The following is an 18,652-nucleotide window of genomic DNA, read 5'->3' on the forward strand; positions in this document are numbered from 1 at the left end:
GGCATTGTAAATCGAGAAAAAGGATTTGGGACTATTAATTTAAATTATTTTTGTTCTAAATAGTTAATCGTTAAAAGATTTTAAATTTTGTTGATTGTTATGCAACCAACAATACACGAGTCATTTGAACTGAAATGCTAAAGCAGTGCCTTCTATTAAAAGATCAGCCTACGGGCGGACTTTTGTTTGCTTCATCAGCTGTACATACTTAGATATTGGGTTAGATTCCGTTTCATATTTTGTCGGTTGATTTTTGGTTTTAACTCTTTGATTTTTGGTATTATTTATTATTGTAGTGCAAAAAACGAATTATTTTGGTGTTGAAGTGACATAAACTACTACCAGATATATGGTCACTCTCGGTTTCGCATAAAAAAATAGAAATTTTAAAAATTACATGTTGTGTAAGTGATTTAACCTAAAAGTGCCCATACATTTTTTACTTATCGTGATTTTTGTGTGTGTTTTTAAGACTCTAACAATTCATCAATAAAGCTTAAGTGGAGTGTGTTTTTGGTGCTATGCCTCATCTTTGTTGTGTTCCTGGTGGAAAGGATAGTTACTAAGGATAGTTATTATACTAGGCAGCCTAAAGTGTCCGGAAGAGCAAGAAAAGTGGGTAACGAGTTATAAATCAAGAGAATTTTATTGAAAATATTTTTAATAAATTTAAAAATAATATTCTCCCATGATGGTATTAATGAAAACTGGACAATTATGTTTATTTTATTCATATTGTGGAATCTTCACTCCAAGTGTTGCTGGTTCAGCTTCGATAGATTCAAACACGTAAGTAGGTATTATGATCTAGGGAAAAATAAAGAATATGTGTATTAGAGATCATGAAAAGATTATTATTTTGAGTTCAAATTTTAAAAAAGATTTTTGTAAAGACAAGACTGATACAGTTTAAAAGAAGAATGTGTTTTTGTTTGATAATATATAATGTATGTTAAGCATAACATATATTTGTTCAGTAATTTTTAATGAATAGTATTGATTATTTATAATACCAAATTAATATCAAATATTTAAGTGATGGCTGAATACAATATGAATAAAATAACAATAAAATTGGTATATTTGCATAATACATAATTAAGTTTTAAGAATAAAGGTGTTACTAAAATACTAAGAAATTCATATTTCTTTGTTTTAATTGGTCTAATGTTATTTACATTTTACGTAAGAATTATACCGTATCATCGAAAAAAATCGGCGTCTAGTTGGCTTGGAAATGAACATCGATGACATTCCCTAAATAACTGTACACATAAAATAATTAACTAGAATTTTACAATCTTGGAAAATTTGATATTCTTGAACCTTGATTCTAAATATTCTAAATTTTTTGATTTTCTTGGAATTTAGGTTCGGGAAAAACGCTGATTGATTTTTCATTTGGTTTTTCATTATTTTTATTTGGTTTAAAAAAAACGGTTCGGCTAACATTATAGCCTCCATCAGTGTTGTGTCATATGAAAAAAATAGTGTCGAATATAATCCAAAAATTGCATATAAAATATTCACACCACGCACATAATGTTTACTGCGTACTCCATAGTCAATGTAGATAATTTTAGTGTTAAGAATAATAATTTTAAAAAATATGTGGTCAACTTTTGATAAGTTTATATTAGTTTATTAATTGCAGTAAACATTATGAGGTGTGAATTATATTGTATATGTAATTTTTTGGATTATATTCGACACTATTTTTCTCATATGACACAACACTGTGAAGGCTATAGTTAGCCGAAACGTTTTTTTTTAAACCAAATAAAAATAATGAAAACCCAAATGAAAACTTAATCAGCGTTTTTCCCGAACCTAAAAATCCCAAGAAAATCAAAAATTTTAAAATAATTTAACATATAAAATGCCAGCGATCTTCATTTCATAGCCATCGCAGACGCCTTTTTTTAGATAATATTGTATTATTTGTAAATATAATTTTTCGAACATTGATACTTGCAAAATATACATATAAATTTTGTGAATGCAAATAATAATACATCACTATTAGTAGATATTAAATGTTTTTTGTTAAATTAGATCGATTTTCAAACCCCAAAATTTAAAATATATTTACATTTTACCCATTATCTTATGTACCTATACATTATTTGTACATTGTAAAACATTTGCTGCATTTGTATGGTTCATAGTTTATTTGCCAAAGTATTTATTACTATAAATAGGTATATATGTTGTAGTTATTAGCTGTATATTATGTATATTTCATTGAAACTATATCATTTTTAAAATACAAACCAAAAATCTGAGGAATAATTATGTTTTCCATGTATTCTACAACATATTTATTAATCCGTTATATCTAACTAGCGTGACGTCATAAATCTCGCCCGGAGGCTGATCTTTTAATAGAAGGCACTGGCTAAAGCTAAAATTTTCGTTAGTATATTCTGTGGCTAAAATCCAACCTCAAAAAAATGTCCTTTCATGGTTTGAAAAAAAATAAACTGGACTATCAAAACGTAGTTTATTACAGAAAATCATCAAAAACACAATATAGAAACCATATAAAACCTCTTCGAGGTAATTACTTTACTTTATTCAATCCATATTACTTCTAAAACATTAATTCGCACAAACCAAGCATAAATAAACCTCCATGTTCTATTAGCTTTATTTCGAACCGTATATTTTCGTACATTATTTAGAGCCGTTCGTAAATATACAGGTAACCTAGGTCTTTGGGCGGATGTTCGGACAGGGCAACTTTGCTGTCGTTGAAGATGACCCACTGCCCTTCCTTTTGAATGTGGGCAACGTAGTGGCCTACCATCGTGGACGTTCCCATGTGGGAGATGAACGCTATTAACTTATATTCTGAAAAGGAAGAACCCTGTATGTACCTTTCCCAAATAAACCATTCGAAAAATACTTACTGCCATTCCCATCCCTGAATTTAGGCCTGTGACTCGCCGTCGCCGCCGCCGCCTCATCGTTCTCCTCCGTATCCATATCGTCGACGTGCGAAAAAATCCAGTCCATGGCCCGTTCCACGTTGTTATCCGTGTTCTTCAGCGCCTTGGACGCCTGGTTCTCCGTGAATCCCATGGAAATAATCGTGGCCAACGCTTCCGGGTTCGGCGCGAACGAGGACTTGGATGGTTCCGTGCCGGGCGGGATGAAAGGATCCGTGAAATCGGGATCGGTAATGTGCTCCATGATCCAGGCCGTCGCCACTTCCACGCCTTTGTTTCCCGTTTGGTATAGGGCTCTTTTACAGGATTCTAACGGGAAACCTGTAAAATTGGTCAGTTAACGTATAGCTAATTAGTAGGGATGTGCGTTTTATGCAAAATTATCGATATTTTGATGTATCGAATTTCGGTATTTTTGAACCAGTCTCAGTTGGAAGCAAACTCCATTTGGAGCTACAATATTTCTAGAAAAATAAAACTATTTATTTAAATGCTTTAGATTATTATGCGGACAAAATATTTCCGGACAATGCTCGTATATATCGATATTTCAAAATATCGATTTTTATGTACATCTCTAGTAACAAATATCAATATCTAGTTAAATCTGAATTTAAATATGGCAGGATTGTGCATTTTTCTTACGGTACTACCAAAAATGCCAATGATACTAAATAATTGATACTTTTTTTTTAAATTAAAGATTATTAAATAGTCATTTTTTTCATATACTTATTTTCAGCTGAAAAAATTCCAACTTCGATTCGTATACCGGATGCGTCTCAAAAGTGGCTCACCCCTATAATTTTTGTATTTCTTCAGATAAAAAAACGAGATTTGGTATGTTAGTATATGACATAAATTAGGATTGATTGACGTATTCAATTGTTTTTGGTCACTTCCTGTTTCACCGGAAATGACTACAACTTTTGATTTTTGCACCCTCGGTATTTTTTTGCTTTATTCGATAAAAAATGACATTCTGAATAGAATGACATATCATATGTCAACTTTTCACATTCTCGCTTAATAAAAAATCGTATTTTAAAATTCAATCTGGAGTGCCATGGCTATGTTAAAAACACTAATCCTTAATCAAGGAGCCTTAGAAAAATAGATTTGATCGTCTAATGCTTTTAGTGGCATGTCCTGGCCAGTTAGAAAATGCTCAAATCGTATTTTTAATCATATCTCAATTTTTTCAAATAGAACGAGGGTGGCGCATTAGCATATTTGGAAAAAGCATTTTTTTACGAATAATTTGATACCACACACTTGGTATTTCTAGTCAAATTTTCGTAACGAACCGCAAGTTATAATTTCAAATAAATCATATGCGAAAATGTCAAAAGTTGACATATGATATGTCAGTGTATTCAGAGTGTTATTTTCTATCGAATAAAGTAAAAAAATACCAAGGATGCCATTTAAAAATCAAGTTGTAGTCATTTCCGGTGAAACAGGAAGCGACCGAAAACAATTGAATACGTCAATCAATCCTAATTTATGTCATATACTAACATTTAAATCTGAATTTAAATATCATAGAACTGAGTAATATTCTATTATACCAATTTTTAAAATATCGATATTTGAATATATCGATGTTTTATGAACATTCCTACAAATCAACAGACAATTGAAGAATGATTAAAACTGACTATTCAATCACAATCACAACCTAACCTAACCTTTCCACTTTTTTATAATTTTCAGCTAAAAAAGTTGTCTACAAATTCGATTTGTATAACATCATCATTTTTAAATTATCGATATTTTAATATATTGATATTAATGAACATCCCTTCTAAGAAATAACACATAGAAAATTTAAAATTATTCATAATGGATATAACTGTTGTGGAATTGTGTAAGAGTTACAGATTATTAAATACCTTGTTACTTTTTTTATTATTATGTACACTCTCGAGAATCGATATTTCAAAATATCGATCTTTATGAACATCCCTACTAAAAATCATCAATAGATTTTGAGAAATGATTAAATCCTACAGGATTGTCCGTTTATCTATTGTTTCGCCATAAATACCAGTTCTAACCTAAATTTTACCAAATTATCGCATTTTTCTTTAAATTAAACATAATTAAATTAGCTTACCCATGTCGCAGAGCTGAGCTAGCACAGCCTCATCGAATTGAGGCGCGGGAGGCGCAGTGTCGGGCTCGGGTAGGAGCTCTTCCCCGGGCTGCGGTCCTGTACCTCTCAGAACTGAAATATCCAACACATCGGGCATTTCCACGGAAACGTCCAACTTTATCGGCACCCAGTCCTCCCTCAGAGTGAATTTTTTCAGTTGGATCACCAAATAGTCCGGGAAAGTTGCCAATCTCGTCGTTCTAGAATAATTTTTTAAAGAAAAAAAAATTAAACAGGGTGCTGAACTTTGAATAAGAAGACTAAGGAAGGAGCATATCAAAAATCTTAGGTACACCGCGATGGGCCTCAAATATGGCCGACTTAAATTCCGGTTTATCAGTGTCGTTCTAATTTTATTTAAAAAATGTAAAACTATGATGTAGGGTAGACGTGGGGTAGACTCAATAATTTGTTGTTTTATTTTACGTTGTGAATAAATGTTGGTAGTTATTAAAATTGTTATAAAAATATATAATTCTAATAAAAATAGATAAGTTATAATAAGTATTTATTAACACAAACATCCGATACGCTACTGAAGCAGGTAAGTCAAATTAACGTATCTAAATTCTTTGACATCTAATCTTTGACAAGTAATAAATAAAAGCTAAAATGCAAGAAAAATATATAATTTAGTTAATTTAAGTGAATTTCATAAATGATGGGTTTACTACACGTATGTATATTATATAGTCACTTACTAGCAAAAAGTTGTTCCATTATTGCACACATTTTTGCCGAGATCTACCGCACGTTACACAAACAACTATTTTAGAGTCTTTTTCGATAAATCGCGATAGTGTTACTGTTAATTTAAGTTCTGCCACAATTTCCATCTAGATTTACTACCTTTATACAACTATCAGTAGTAGAATAAATAATAAATAACATAAAATAAGCTCCGTAAAGACTGACAAATCCACAAAATTTCAAATCAAATTCAAATGTGTCAAATGAATCGTCAAACAGAACTGTCAAGGATCCCCACCCTAGAGTGCTTTTTCCGCCCACCATGCATGAATACAGTACGTCTGCTGGACCTGTGGCTATGAAAGGAATGCGGACAAAAACATTTAAATAAACAGCAATATATTTTATACGTCGACTTGACGAGTACGTCACCGCAAATCGCTCTGCCCACTCATTTTATTGGCTACTTGGAAATTTGTCGAATTTTTATTGATGGGACGCGTCGTCTATCTTTTTACGAAAAATATCGAGAGAATATCGTTTCCCCTCTCACGGATATCCCGTAGCTACAGAACGGACAGACGTACTGTACATGGATAGCATTATGCTCCTTCCTTAGTCTTCTTATTCAAAGGTGCTGAACCAAGGATACTATATAGAGATAAGGATAGTTCGATTCCTATCTTCCTGCACTGTCAGTTTCTTTACGTCATCTACTGACCGAGTTGAAGTTGGCGCTAAAGATGTTAGACAGTGACAGTTATTTTTGCATTTGACGGAGGAGCGCACAGTAATTCAGAATTCAATACATCGAAAACAGCCCGACGAATAATCAATTCATTTTTGTTTTGTTTATTTCCTTTCATGTTTCTCTGTTTTATTTTTAAAATTTAATACGAATTTGATTGCTTCGAATGTCTTGAATTTGAAATTGTTGTAACTACGGCAACGTTGCTTAACATCGTCGTCTGACGCAAGACGCAAGCCCGCCACGACGGCGCGGCGACCGGCGACTCAAAGGACCAGTTCACACGCGGCAGTTCTTGGTTGACGGTTAGGCTGTCGATGGAATTGTCGAAATACATCGAAAAAATAGGGAAAAAACAAAATACGTTGTCAATAATTGTTGAGTGAAACATGTATTTTCTTAGATTGAAAGTAGTTCGTAAAGTGGCGATAAGAGACAATAATTCTCAACATTTATTCATTCAGAAAGGTATTCAAAGTAATGTGCGCTTTTCAAGGTGTTTTGTAAAACAGTGGTTCAAATAAAATAGAGAAACATGAAAGAAAACAAACAAAACAAAAATGAATCGATTATTCGTTGGGCTGTTTTCTAAATTTCTTGAATTGTATTCTAAATTACGATAAACATTTTGGGAATTTCTTTTTGTGACCTGATTGTGAATAATATGAATCATTTTATTAAATTTATTCCAAAATAAAGTTATTTTGCAGCATAACACAGATTTTCGTAAACGTCATAAACGTAATGTTTTAGTTAATTTTCGGTGGTTTTTGTTAAGTTTTCATTGAAAGGGTAAGTACTAAAAATAATTAATGTGTTTTTTTTTCTATAATTATTAATAATGAGCACTGATAAAAGATTAAATTTAACATTCCTAATTTTTTGAGTAGAAATTTGTCTATGAATTTATAAATGTAGAACTATGTTCAGCCGAACTATGTAGAATGTGGATAACATAAGAGGTTGCAACACTGCAAGGTTTAGATACACCATAGGGAAATCTCAGGTGAATAAACAAGTGGCACTAAAAAGTTTTTTCAAATTTCCCGGAAAAACATTTTTTTTTCGCAAAAAAACCTCATAGTCGTGTTTCTGGGGTTGAACTATACTACATACTACCAGTTAAAATATTTGCACTTATTTCTGGGACACCCTGTATAACAATGTCGGAACAACGACTTGTTGGACTTTGCATGATGAGCGTCCATCGAAAAAGAGTTTTAAACGCGAAGGATCAGTATGAAAAAGAAATTTTGTCCAAGTTTAGCCAGAACTCGAGAAAGTTAATGCTAAAATAAAATACTTACAAATTACAAACCCAACATGTTTTTTTAATAAATTTTTTATGTTATGATGAATTTCCTTGTTTTCTTGCCCCACCCTGGGAAACACCCTGGCTACGCCCATGCTAGTGTCAGTCATTATTTTGTATAATGCCCTTTTAAGCACAAACAGTTCTTTTAAGAACTAAATTTTCGAGTTTTTGTATTGCATTTGTTGAAATTGTGTGTTGAAAATACGCCGAAGCATTGTAGCTTTCCTGATAAACTATTTTGAACGAGAACGTGAAAATAAAGATCCTTTAATAAGCTTGACTGCAGTCCGAAAAGTAAGTTTGGTTGATAAGCACATAATACCACTTTCAAAGTTAGTTTTTATTAAATTCTGTGATTATTAGTTTATGCATTAATAGCACCCTCTTACTTGTTATTACCACTTATGGTGTTGTAAGATGTACATCAATAAATAAATAACCCATAATAACGCTTATAATAATCTTCATAATCGACTAGTTTTGGCCAACATGTAATAAGTAAAATACGCTATAAAACAAATAAATCAATTAATCACTAAAATATTAGTTATTAAATTAAAAATAAAACGGAAAACTCTTTAAAAAATGATATAATAAATATGTTGTTTGTCAATTTTAAATTAAGACTCATCTCATAAATCCATCACAATCTGGCAGCGCTGTCGCCATCGCTTATTAATCAAAGTTGATCACGTGCATCGGAAACTGTTTTGCGATTACCATATTTCAATCGCTCTGTATAATTGTATACACTGCTGGCAAAGGAATATTAGCAATAGGAGGTTTTCAATGCGATAAAAAAAGATGGTAAGGCTGCAAAATACACTGCAGTGCAACAGAGACGGATAAAGTGTCTTTTCCCTACCATTGTATAGGGGAAGTGATCATAGAAGTGATACGACGATAGAGCCCCTGCGAGAGGGGGCGCCGGGCGGGTCTTTAAGACGCTTGTGTGGGGGCTACCGCCTACTAATAGAACAGAATCGAAAAAATAGAAACAGGACGGACAGTGTTGCCATTCAATTAAATCGAAATTATGTTGGCTTGTCAAAATCCTAAATCTTCTAATCCCATTATCTTGCCTACTTAATGAAATATTAAATAAAGTACGAAACAATTTTAAGAATGTTTTCTCTAGGCACATAACTTCTTTCTAAAACGAAAAGTAACATGCAAAACTTTGAAATCATTTCTAAAATAGCAAGTGCAATTCTATGAAATGGCAATACTGTACGATCTTCCTAGCAGTCGCCCCGACACAGTCGGTCGGCGGCGGCGCTTGACAAAGCCGCGGCTGTGACAAAGGAATTAGGCCGAAAAAAACTTTATAAGGAGTAGCCGAACAGGGTTGCCGGGTTGGTTAGATTATAATTCCATACGAGAACAAAATTCTCGGTAGATCTTCAACAAAAATTAAAAGTACAGAAACGAAATAAAATATAATATTTAAGTCCAAAATTAGCATTCCTATGTGTCGTAATAATAGATCACTCAAATAAAATACAAATATAATAAATATAACAAGAATTAGAAATAGCTAGGTATATTATTTGATATTAAAAAAAATATTGAATTAAATAATATTAATATATTAATAAAAACATATAAAACTATAACAAGTAGGGATAGCAGTCACAAATTAGTGTAGCAGTCACTTTTTACCTTTGTACAAATTTTGATCAGTGATATCTAAAATTAATTTCATTTCAATGGGAAAGCTGTAGCAACTCTCAACTCTTTTTTCATATTAATATATTTTTTTACGGGAAAATCAGTAAAATATTTGTCCGAATTTAGGTTGTTTCTTAACTTAAATTTTGTTTTTTGTTTACATTTTTTGGGGAAAATATGGGTTCAACTTTAGTAGATGAATGAAATAAAATCTTTTCAAAAGATATCAACTTCTTCGGGCATGTCGCCAATACCGCGCCTAATAAGGAGTAATAAGGAGTAATAAGGATTTTTAGGAATATCTCTGTAACTCTGCAACTAGACAGAACGATGACCTGTATGTGTGTTATTACTAAATAAAATTTAATGAAACAATAATAAAGTCAAATTATACAGATTCCAACACGGCAGTCGCTTAATTTTTAGTCAAATAAGTCAGCTTTTTATAAGTGCTTCTATTGTAAAAACTAAAGACGCAGTTGAATATATCGTTAGATTTTTCTTTAAATCGGTAGATCGGTAGCTTACAGACGAAACCGGTAGACCTGGCAACTCTGTGATGAACTGACGGGAGTCAGAATAGCGAGGTGCGGAGGCGCGGGAAGGGAAATAAAATAATGGCGATAAATAAAGGGCAGGGAGATGGGTATCATGAGTGGATGGGAGGTGGCGGAATTTCCAAAATTTGTTATCTTATTGGAGTTTGTCTAAGTAGACAGTCGTAGTGGAAGTGGAAACGGGGAAGTTGTTGTCCATCTCTGTTTAAGCATAGACTTTTTATAGGCGTTTCATTCCAATGCATGTAATTCCTATGCCTAGAGATCCATTGCCGGGCCTGTATAGTGTGTGCCAAAAGAAGTTATAAACTTACTTTCTGGCAGAAACGTTGCCGTTGACAGCCGAACTGAAGAAACTGTTGATAACTTCGGACTGTGTGAAAGACTCCAGGCAGGAGAAAAATTTAATCTTTGGTCTAACAATCGATTCAGGATCTAATCTTTTACCGTGAGATTCTGCCTCTGATTTCCTTGCTTCATAATTCGCCACCTACAAATATATTACTCCAGTATACCCCCGTATTATAAAAATACAAATAACGTATGATCGAAAAAAAAACGACGTCAAAGGCGGCTCGGAATTGGCAATCGATGGTAATTTTGGCGAGGTAGCAATCTCTAGACGTCATTTACTAACAGTTGACATAAAACTTGTCAAAAATTAACACTAATTTATAATAACTTAGATTTCCAAAAAAATATTTTTTCTCGAATTTTAAACTACTTAATTTAAATTCATTTTATCTCTATAAAAATGAATTACAACCTGCTTAAGGCCGACTGGCAGTAGGCGCCCTTAAAAAATATAGAAGAAAACGGACCAAGTAAACGTCAGCCCTTTTGACGCCGTTTTTCTTCGATCGTGTGATAGAAATTATATATTTACCTCCTCCTTGTTGATTGCCGCGTCCATAGGAATGTTTAAACTCAGACAGACCTCGCTCCTAGTGATGTACTTCACCATTTTACTTTGGCCACACTGAAAACGTTCCTCCACTTCGAATTTGAAACACTCGCCAGGGTTGAAACTGTTGTTATTGTGCCGTTCCAACAATGTGAGCAGATGTAACAAAAACTCTTGGACATCCTGTAAAATACTACTATAGTCTGTCCAGCAAAAAAATACATATAAACTTACGTGCATAGAAATCGGCCCACTGTGAACTTTTGGTTTTAACTGTCTTTTAGAATCTATTTATCATGGCAAGTAAAAAATATGAGCTGTTTCAAGACAATTTCACATGCTTTAATATGAGCATAAATTTATTCAGGGTACTTATCGTTTATATGCGTACCAACGGGTAAACAAATAAAAGGTATTTGTGTTGTGGTGACAATAAGAATAACAAACTTGTCAAATATTGCAATTACTACCTTTGTAATCGAAATTTTCACATTGTTCTTTTATTCTTTGATTAGTTGTGTTTCATTGTTTGATTAGTGTTTCAATTTAATGCATACATTACCGGAAAAGCCGCCCAAGTAATCGCTTTAATCGAAAATGGGCTTAAACAGAGAGCTGTAGCTCGGCAACTACATATGACACGCGGAGCGGTTTGAACAGTGTGTGAACGATATGAGGAGACTCGATCCTTTCGTAGTCGACCTGGAACTGGTAGAAAGAGATATACAACGGACCGTGATGGCCGCTTTATTGTGTCAACAATGTTAAGAAATCGGCGTCTTAATGCTATTCAGGTGCAACAGCAGCTCCGTGAAACACGAGGAGTGACTATTAGTCAGTGGACAGTAAGACGAAGATTGAACGAAAGTAACATGACCCCCAAAACACCCGCAATTGGTCCAAAACTTACCCAGCTCATCGTCAAGCACGCCTGCGTTTTGCACTGGAACATCTGAATTGGACACTAGAACAATGGGAATCTGTTTTATTCTCAGATGAGACCAGGATATGCCTCTATGGTAGCGACCAAAGAAGAAAAGTGTACCGGAGGCCAGGTGAGCGATTCGCAGAATGCTGCATTGAGGAGCGGATTGCTTATGGAGGTGGTTCCTGCATGATCTGGGATGCAATTTCTATGACTGCGCGAACTGACCCAGTTTTCATCCGTTGGGGCGACCGTCGGCACGGGAGAGGAGGTTTAACTGGTGCTAGGTATATTGAGGAGATTTTAGCAGTTCATGTGGTACCTTACGTCGACTACATTGGAAGCTAATTCGCTTTTATGCATGACAATGCGAAGGCACACGGGTCGGATTTCGGGTTATGGAATGGCCAACATGCAGTCCAGACTTAAACCCGATAGAACGTTTATGGGATGAGCTAAAACGAAGAATTCGTACTAGACGAAGAGTCCCAACTTCTATCCCAGAGCTCATTGTTGCAGTAGAGGAAGAGTGGCTTAACATCCCGCAAGAAACAATATCAAATTTGATCGAATCTATGCCAAAGAGATGTTGTTAGAGCAAGAGGGGGTCATACCCATTATCGAAAATTTAGTTTAGTTAATTGTCCATAAATAAATAAATATATAATAACATACCTCTTAGTAATAAAAAACGATAATTTGTTTCATGCATTAATTTAATAACTTTAATTCAAAGAAACCAAAATACAAATTAATATCTCTAAACTCTTTTCAAAGAATATAAAATTGTCTTTCAACCAGCATGTATTTTTTCTTAATCTGACAAATAGATTCTAAAAAATATATAGCTAACTTTAAAATTTTGCCTTGGGCCGATTTCTATGCACGCAAGTGTATACGCCAATCTTGTTTGTTTTATTTCGTATGTCAACTGTCAAAATTAATTAACCTGGCTGGTTTAAATTGCAGTTCATAAGTTATATTTAAGTTAGTATGATTCAAATACCTGCTGTTTTTTGGTGGAAAATTCTGGATGGCCTTTTCCCACCAACGTTTTGAACATGTGTGGAGTTATACCGGGAGGATCGGCATCAACGGGCACTCCAGAGTCTGGAGGTACAGAATAATCACCGGAAAGCAGCCCATATGCTAATTTAGCCCTAATTTAAAATTCGTTTTACAGAGTGCGTTTAAAAAATTAAACACATATAGGCTAGAAAGTTTACTTTTAAGTTACTCTAAAAAACAAAGAAACAGAATAAAAAGTGGAAGAAATGGCATTTCTCTTCCTTCCCAACCTTACTTTCAATTATTTCAATAAAAAATAAACTTTTATCCATATGTATCCAAATATATTAAACACACTGTATATTATAGATAGTTTTAAACGATTAGTCTTACATTTGTACAGAAAAATCCTCAGCTGGGTTACCACAAGCCTTGTCAAATATCCCTTCGCATCCTTCAAAGTACTTCGAAACAAAATCGGGAATCCTATAATCAAATTTATTTATTTAAAAAAATCTCAATAATTAATATTGTGATCTTTTCACAGAGATTCACCTGTATATAACCTGCATAATACTGTTCAAATAACACGAATTTCCCATATTTTGCATCCCCGTATAACCCGGACCGTAGATGGGTTTGAGCTTGCCACCGCTTTCACACAGAGCAGACCATTCGTTGGTTTTCTGATTCAGCTCCAACTCCAATTCGACCATAGATTTCTCGGTTTTCTCCATTTGTGAAATGTTTATACCTAAAGAATTAATTTATTTCTTATACAGGGCGCCAAACGTGACGGAAAGCAAAATTATCTCGTTTTGAATTAAATACAGGGTGTTTCAAAAAACATGTGCCATCTGTCATGGGGATATTCTTTTCGTAAAAATAAGATTTATTTTTCATATCAACATAGGTCCGATTCTGCTTTGTTTCGTAGCTACAGAGTGTTAAAATCTTAATCTTTTTTTGATTTATTATGATTTTCTTCCAAGTACTTTTAGTGATTCTAACGAAATTTTGAGGGTAAAAGTTACTATAAGTGCTACATATTTTAATGCTAAAAAAGTGTAGATAAATTCATCAAGGACGTGCATATGGGTTATCGCTGGAATATTTTTCAAAAAAAAATACACGTGCGCCACTGATTTTTTTCTTTTGATATCAAAATTGTATAGGCCGTTTAATGCCAATTAAAAGTTATCTCTTGATATTTTGTCGAATTCGGCCTCCTTGATGAGATAAACGCAATTTTATTAATAACAATTTATAAAATTGAAATAAAAATAAAGTTAATAAATTATACATATTTTACCTAATTTATTATTAATTATTAAGTATTATTACTATCAGTTATTATTACTATTAGTTATTATTACTATTAGTCCAATCTACAGCAATTTCAAATAAAAAAATAATGGTATTTAAGATAATTACAAAAAACTAATTTTACAATTTTTTAACATCCTCTAACTCTAAAACTATGCATTTCTATACCCATGTTTATAGGAACTTGTTTATCATATTATTTGATGATGAATCAATGAGTACCACATGAATCTCCATACTTATGCTACACGTAACAAAAATTATTTAAATTTAAAAAGTTGGCGTTTAAAAAGATGTCAAGACGACTTGGAATACATTTTTTTAATAAAATTCCACATTCTATTAGAGATTTGCCCATCACAAAATTTAAGTCTGTTCTGAAGACACACTCTTCGTTAATCGGGCGTTTTATTCTCTTAGTGAGTTTCTAGAATGTGATATTAGCAGCATTATGTAGAAATTTGAATTTCAAAAGCTTGTTAATGTTTAGTTTTTAATTGTCTTTTAAATATTGTGTTTGTATATTTTAGTGGTTTTTATTTAAACTTTGTAATTTTGTAATATCTTTTATCAATTTTACTTTCGTATTTTGTTTTTTTAATGACAATTTTGATATTTAGCACTATTTGAATTTGAAATTTGAAAACGACAAATCCCTTAAAACATAAAACGAAAATGGGACACCCTATATAGGGCGATCCAAAAGATAATTTTCATACCGAAATGTTGCAAGTGCTGAGCCAACAACGGATCCTCCACCATATCGTCCTCGCTATAACTGAACACGTCGGCCTTGCCGTCTTTGGTAATGGTACCCAGTTTCACCGCCAACGGATAATTGGTCACGCTGTAGTGTTCTATAGCGTGATTGTTGCCCCCAGAGCCGTCGAAAAACTTCCGACCGCAAAGCACAGAGCCGTCGCTCAAATTCAGCCACAGGTTCTCAGTCTTGTCGCACTTTTCGCATGTCCACCCTGTAGGCGGGATTTTTTTACCGTTCTCCAGCTGGACCAGGCTCTGGGCGTGTTTGGAGACTTGCCTCGTCTCGCCGTCCCACGTCCCGCTCAGCGCCTCTAATTCTGCCAATTTGCTCGCCGAAGGTAAGTCGATTATTGCTTTGACTGAGAGAAGTACCTTAAAAATAGGATTTTAGAAAATTAAAAAAGAACAAATCAAAAAATATAGTTTTTTTTATCAGATTCTTTAACCTGTGATTTTTTGTTATTGTTGTGTTTTATTTTAATTTTTCTTTAGTGTGGTTCTTATTTGTATTTTTAATTTTTTTGAGTTTATTTATTTGTGTATTATTAAATTTGTGTTGTTTAATTGTGTTCTTTTTGGTTTGGTTTTAATTTGTGTAATAACTATCTTTATTTTTTTTTAATTTGTATTTGTGTTTTGTTTATTTCAAATTTGAATTTTTTTAATTTGTGTTTTAAATGTTTTTTTTTAAATTTTTTTGTTTTTTTTTTCTGTGTTATGTTTTTAAACTGTTTTTTAAGTGTGTTTTTTAAATTTGTATGGGATTTTTTTATTTGCAAGTGTTTTTAATTTGTGTTTGTTCAAAAAAATTAAAAAACACTAATTTTTTTATTTGATTCTTTAATCCGTGATTTTTTATTATTCTTGGGTTTTATTTTAATTTTTCTTTATTGTGGTATTTATTTGTATTTTTAATTTTTTGGAGTTTATTTTTTATTTGTTTTTTTTAATTTTTCATTTTTTTATTTGTATATTATTAAATTTGTGGTCTTTTTGGTTTGGTTTTAATTTATGTAATAAGTATTTTTATTTTTTTTTTGAATTCGTGTTTTATTTTAATGTGTTTTGTTTATTTCAAATTTGAGTTTTTTTAATTTATTTTAATTTTTGTTTTTTAAATGTCTTTTATTTTTTGTGTGATTTTTTTCTTTGTGTTATGTTTTTAAACTGTTTTTAAGTGTATTTTTTAATTTGTATGTGCTTTTTTATTTGCATATTTTTTAATTTGTGTTTGTTAAAAAATATAAAAAACGTGATTTTTTGTTATATTCTTGTGTTTTATTTTAATTTTTCTTTATTTTTTGTTTGTGATTTTTATTGGTACTTTTTAATTTTTTTGTTTTATTTTAAAATTTTTTGTTTATTTTTAATTGTTTTTTTAAATTTCTTAATTTGTTTATTATTGAATTTATGTTGTTTAATTGTGTTTGTTGGCTTAGTTTTAATTTGTGTTGTATTTTAATTTTTTTTGGAATTTGTGTTTTATTTTTTAACGTGTTTTTTTTTCAATTTTGAGTTATTTAATTTGTGTTTTTTAAAGTTGTGTTTGATTTTTATTTGTATGTTTTTCTCTTTTTTTAATTGTTTTTTTTTAATGTATTTTTTAAATTCCTATGTGATTTTTTATTTGTATGTGTTTTTTAATTTGTGTTTTCTTAATTTGTTAACTGTGGTATGTACATGTTTTTACACCCTCTATATTTATATTCGTTTAATTCGAACTTTTTCATTCATTTGCATTTTTGTGTTTAAAAAAAAATTAAAAAAAAATACAAAATAAATATACAGGGTGTAAAAAATAGTATACCAAACTTCAGTGGCCGATTCTACAGATAAAAATAAAAGAAACATTTCCTATGAACAGGGTTGGGTAGGTAGAAAATTTTACATATTCTGCTGTATTTTCTACAGGCGGCATATTATTTTTCAATGCCAAGTATCTACAATTTTCTACATGTCCAAATGTAGAAATTAGTTTTGTATATTGAAAGCCATTTTTGGTGTTTATATTTGTCTTAAATACTTTAACACAATGATTATTACAAGAAATAAATTAATAATAATAATAACTCTCATTGTTACTTATTATTAAAAAAATGGATAATATGTCACAAAAGCTTAACTATGAATTTTTATATTATTTGAAATAGAGGTTTCAATGGAAGGATCCAACAGTGACAGTTGTGTCTGTCATTATAATTTACAGGGATATTGTATTTTCTGCTTTTTTATGTTGTCTGTCAAAATCTTCCCTGATTCGTTGGAGAGATTACTATTATCTAATATAATAAATATATAGTAAGTAAATAATAATAGTTGGCAATTTCAGAGTTATAGTAAGTTTTAGATTTAACAAACACTACTTTTTAATAGGAAAACTCAAACAGAACAAGAAAAAAAAATGATAACACCTAACATAATGATAAAAATAAGAACTAAAAACAACAATTATTATTACATGTAAGTATATAGTTTATAAAACCAGGATTCTTTGGTAAAATTAACAAAATAGAACAACCAAAACTGGTAATATAAAATCAGACTTTTCTACAGTCTTCAGGTTAATTAGTAAATAATCTAATAATCTTCAGATCAGTTACTGTCTCTTATCTTCTGCAGTTAGTACCTTCACAGGATAGAAAATTAATTTTCTACGTGTCATTACCCAACCCTGGTAGATACATACCTTGATTATTTTCAAGATATGTTTCAAGTGCGGACTGTAACTTCCTCAGAAACCATCTTAGGACAACTTTGTTTTTTCTTTTATTTTTATCCGTTATACAATTATTATTTATTACACAATGAACTTACTACTTCTGGAAATTCCAACTTAGGCCACGAAATCTCCAGAAATCCCGGCAAAATAACAATCTTATAGCTATCCTCAAACTCAAACTTCTTCTTCCCCGATTCGGGATCGAAACCCCCCTCCACGCCGATGGCCAGGCGGGTGATTTTCTTTTCCGGACCATCGCCCTGTGTTGGTGATGAAACCTGATGTTGATTAACATACCAAAACAATGAATACCTCGTTCGTGGAGAACATTTTGTTAAAATACATCACCTCTCTACATATCCTCTTCAAATGTAAATACACAGCCTCGCCAGTCTTTTTAAAATGCCTCTCGACGTGATTCCGGCCTAGGCCAATGAACGTGGTTAAACCAATATACAATCCGGTTGGGCTTTCCTTAAAAATAATTAGATTTTAAAGTAGTTTTAATTGTAGTTTAATAGCGTTCTGATTTGCAGATTTTTCTAACCTAAAGATGATCTACTTACGGGACTATCGAACGAGTAGACACACTCGTCTTTGTAAACTTTGTCGTTTTCAGTCGGTATTTTAATGTTTTTCACATGAGGCTGTAGTTGCTCCATGATATACTCGCGAATTTTAGCTATTAATAAATACTTCATAGACGTAAATCAACGTAAATACACGCCAAATTGTTGTTTTGTTTTAAGATTTGACATTGACAAAAATGACCTCTAAAAATGACACATACTAGAATGTTTTCGGATCAGAGATATAGAGGTGGGGAGAAGGGGTATGAAAGTGCGCAGAAGGATCACATACATTCAGAAAATTTAATTTTACTCCACAACAGTGCTTAAGTACCAACTTGTGTTTGTA

The 18,652-nt window shown here is 32.1% G+C and overlaps 1 protein-coding gene across 2 annotated transcripts; it reads right to left on the reverse strand.

The window, feature by feature from the left end:
* Window positions 1–2,487: 2,487 nt before the first annotated feature.
* On the reverse strand, window positions 2,488–18,523 carry LOC115875220 (ubiquitin carboxyl-terminal hydrolase 5). 2 transcript variants are annotated; one of them, XM_030890628.1, is made up of 12 exons: window positions 18,301–18,523; window positions 18,083–18,208; window positions 17,830–17,994; window positions 14,973–15,387; window positions 13,483–13,681; window positions 13,321–13,413; window positions 12,926–13,079; window positions 10,977–11,177; window positions 10,405–10,580; window positions 5,071–5,309; window positions 2,913–3,272; window positions 2,488–2,853 (listed from the first exon to the last, which is right to left on the reverse strand). In XM_030890628.1, exons 1-12 carry the CDS (start codon window positions 18,433–18,435, stop codon window positions 2,681–2,683), a joined length of 2,436 nt encoding a protein of 811 aa, XP_030746488.1. In that variant the 5' UTR covers window positions 18,436–18,523; the 3' UTR covers window positions 2,488–2,680. The 2 variants fall into 2 exon arrangements, with proteins under 2 accessions (XP_030746488.1, XP_030746487.1); XM_030890627.1 differs by having other exon boundaries at window positions 17,830–18,012.
* Window positions 18,524–18,652: the final 129 nt, after the last annotated feature.

Source organism: Sitophilus oryzae, unplaced genomic scaffold, assembly GCF_002938485.1.
Source record: "Sitophilus oryzae breed Bouriz unplaced genomic scaffold, Soryzae_2.0 scaffold_1356_pilon_pilon, whole genome shotgun sequence".
Taxonomy (NCBI): Eukaryota; Metazoa; Arthropoda; class Insecta; order Coleoptera; family Curculionidae; genus Sitophilus; species Sitophilus oryzae.

Coding starts and splice junctions, on each gene's coding strand:
- LOC115875220 (XM_030890627.1), bottom strand. CDS start 18,435: ATGAAGTATTTATTAATAGCTAAAATTCGCGAGTATATCATGGAGCAA. Junction 13,080..13,320: donor GAGGATTTTTCTGTACAAAT/GTAAGACTAATC, acceptor ATTTTAAATTAG/GGCTAAATTAGCATATGGGC. Junction 11,178..12,925: donor TTTCCACCAAAAAACAGCAG/GTATTTGAATCA, acceptor AGTATTTTACAG/GATGTCCAAGAGTTTTTGTT.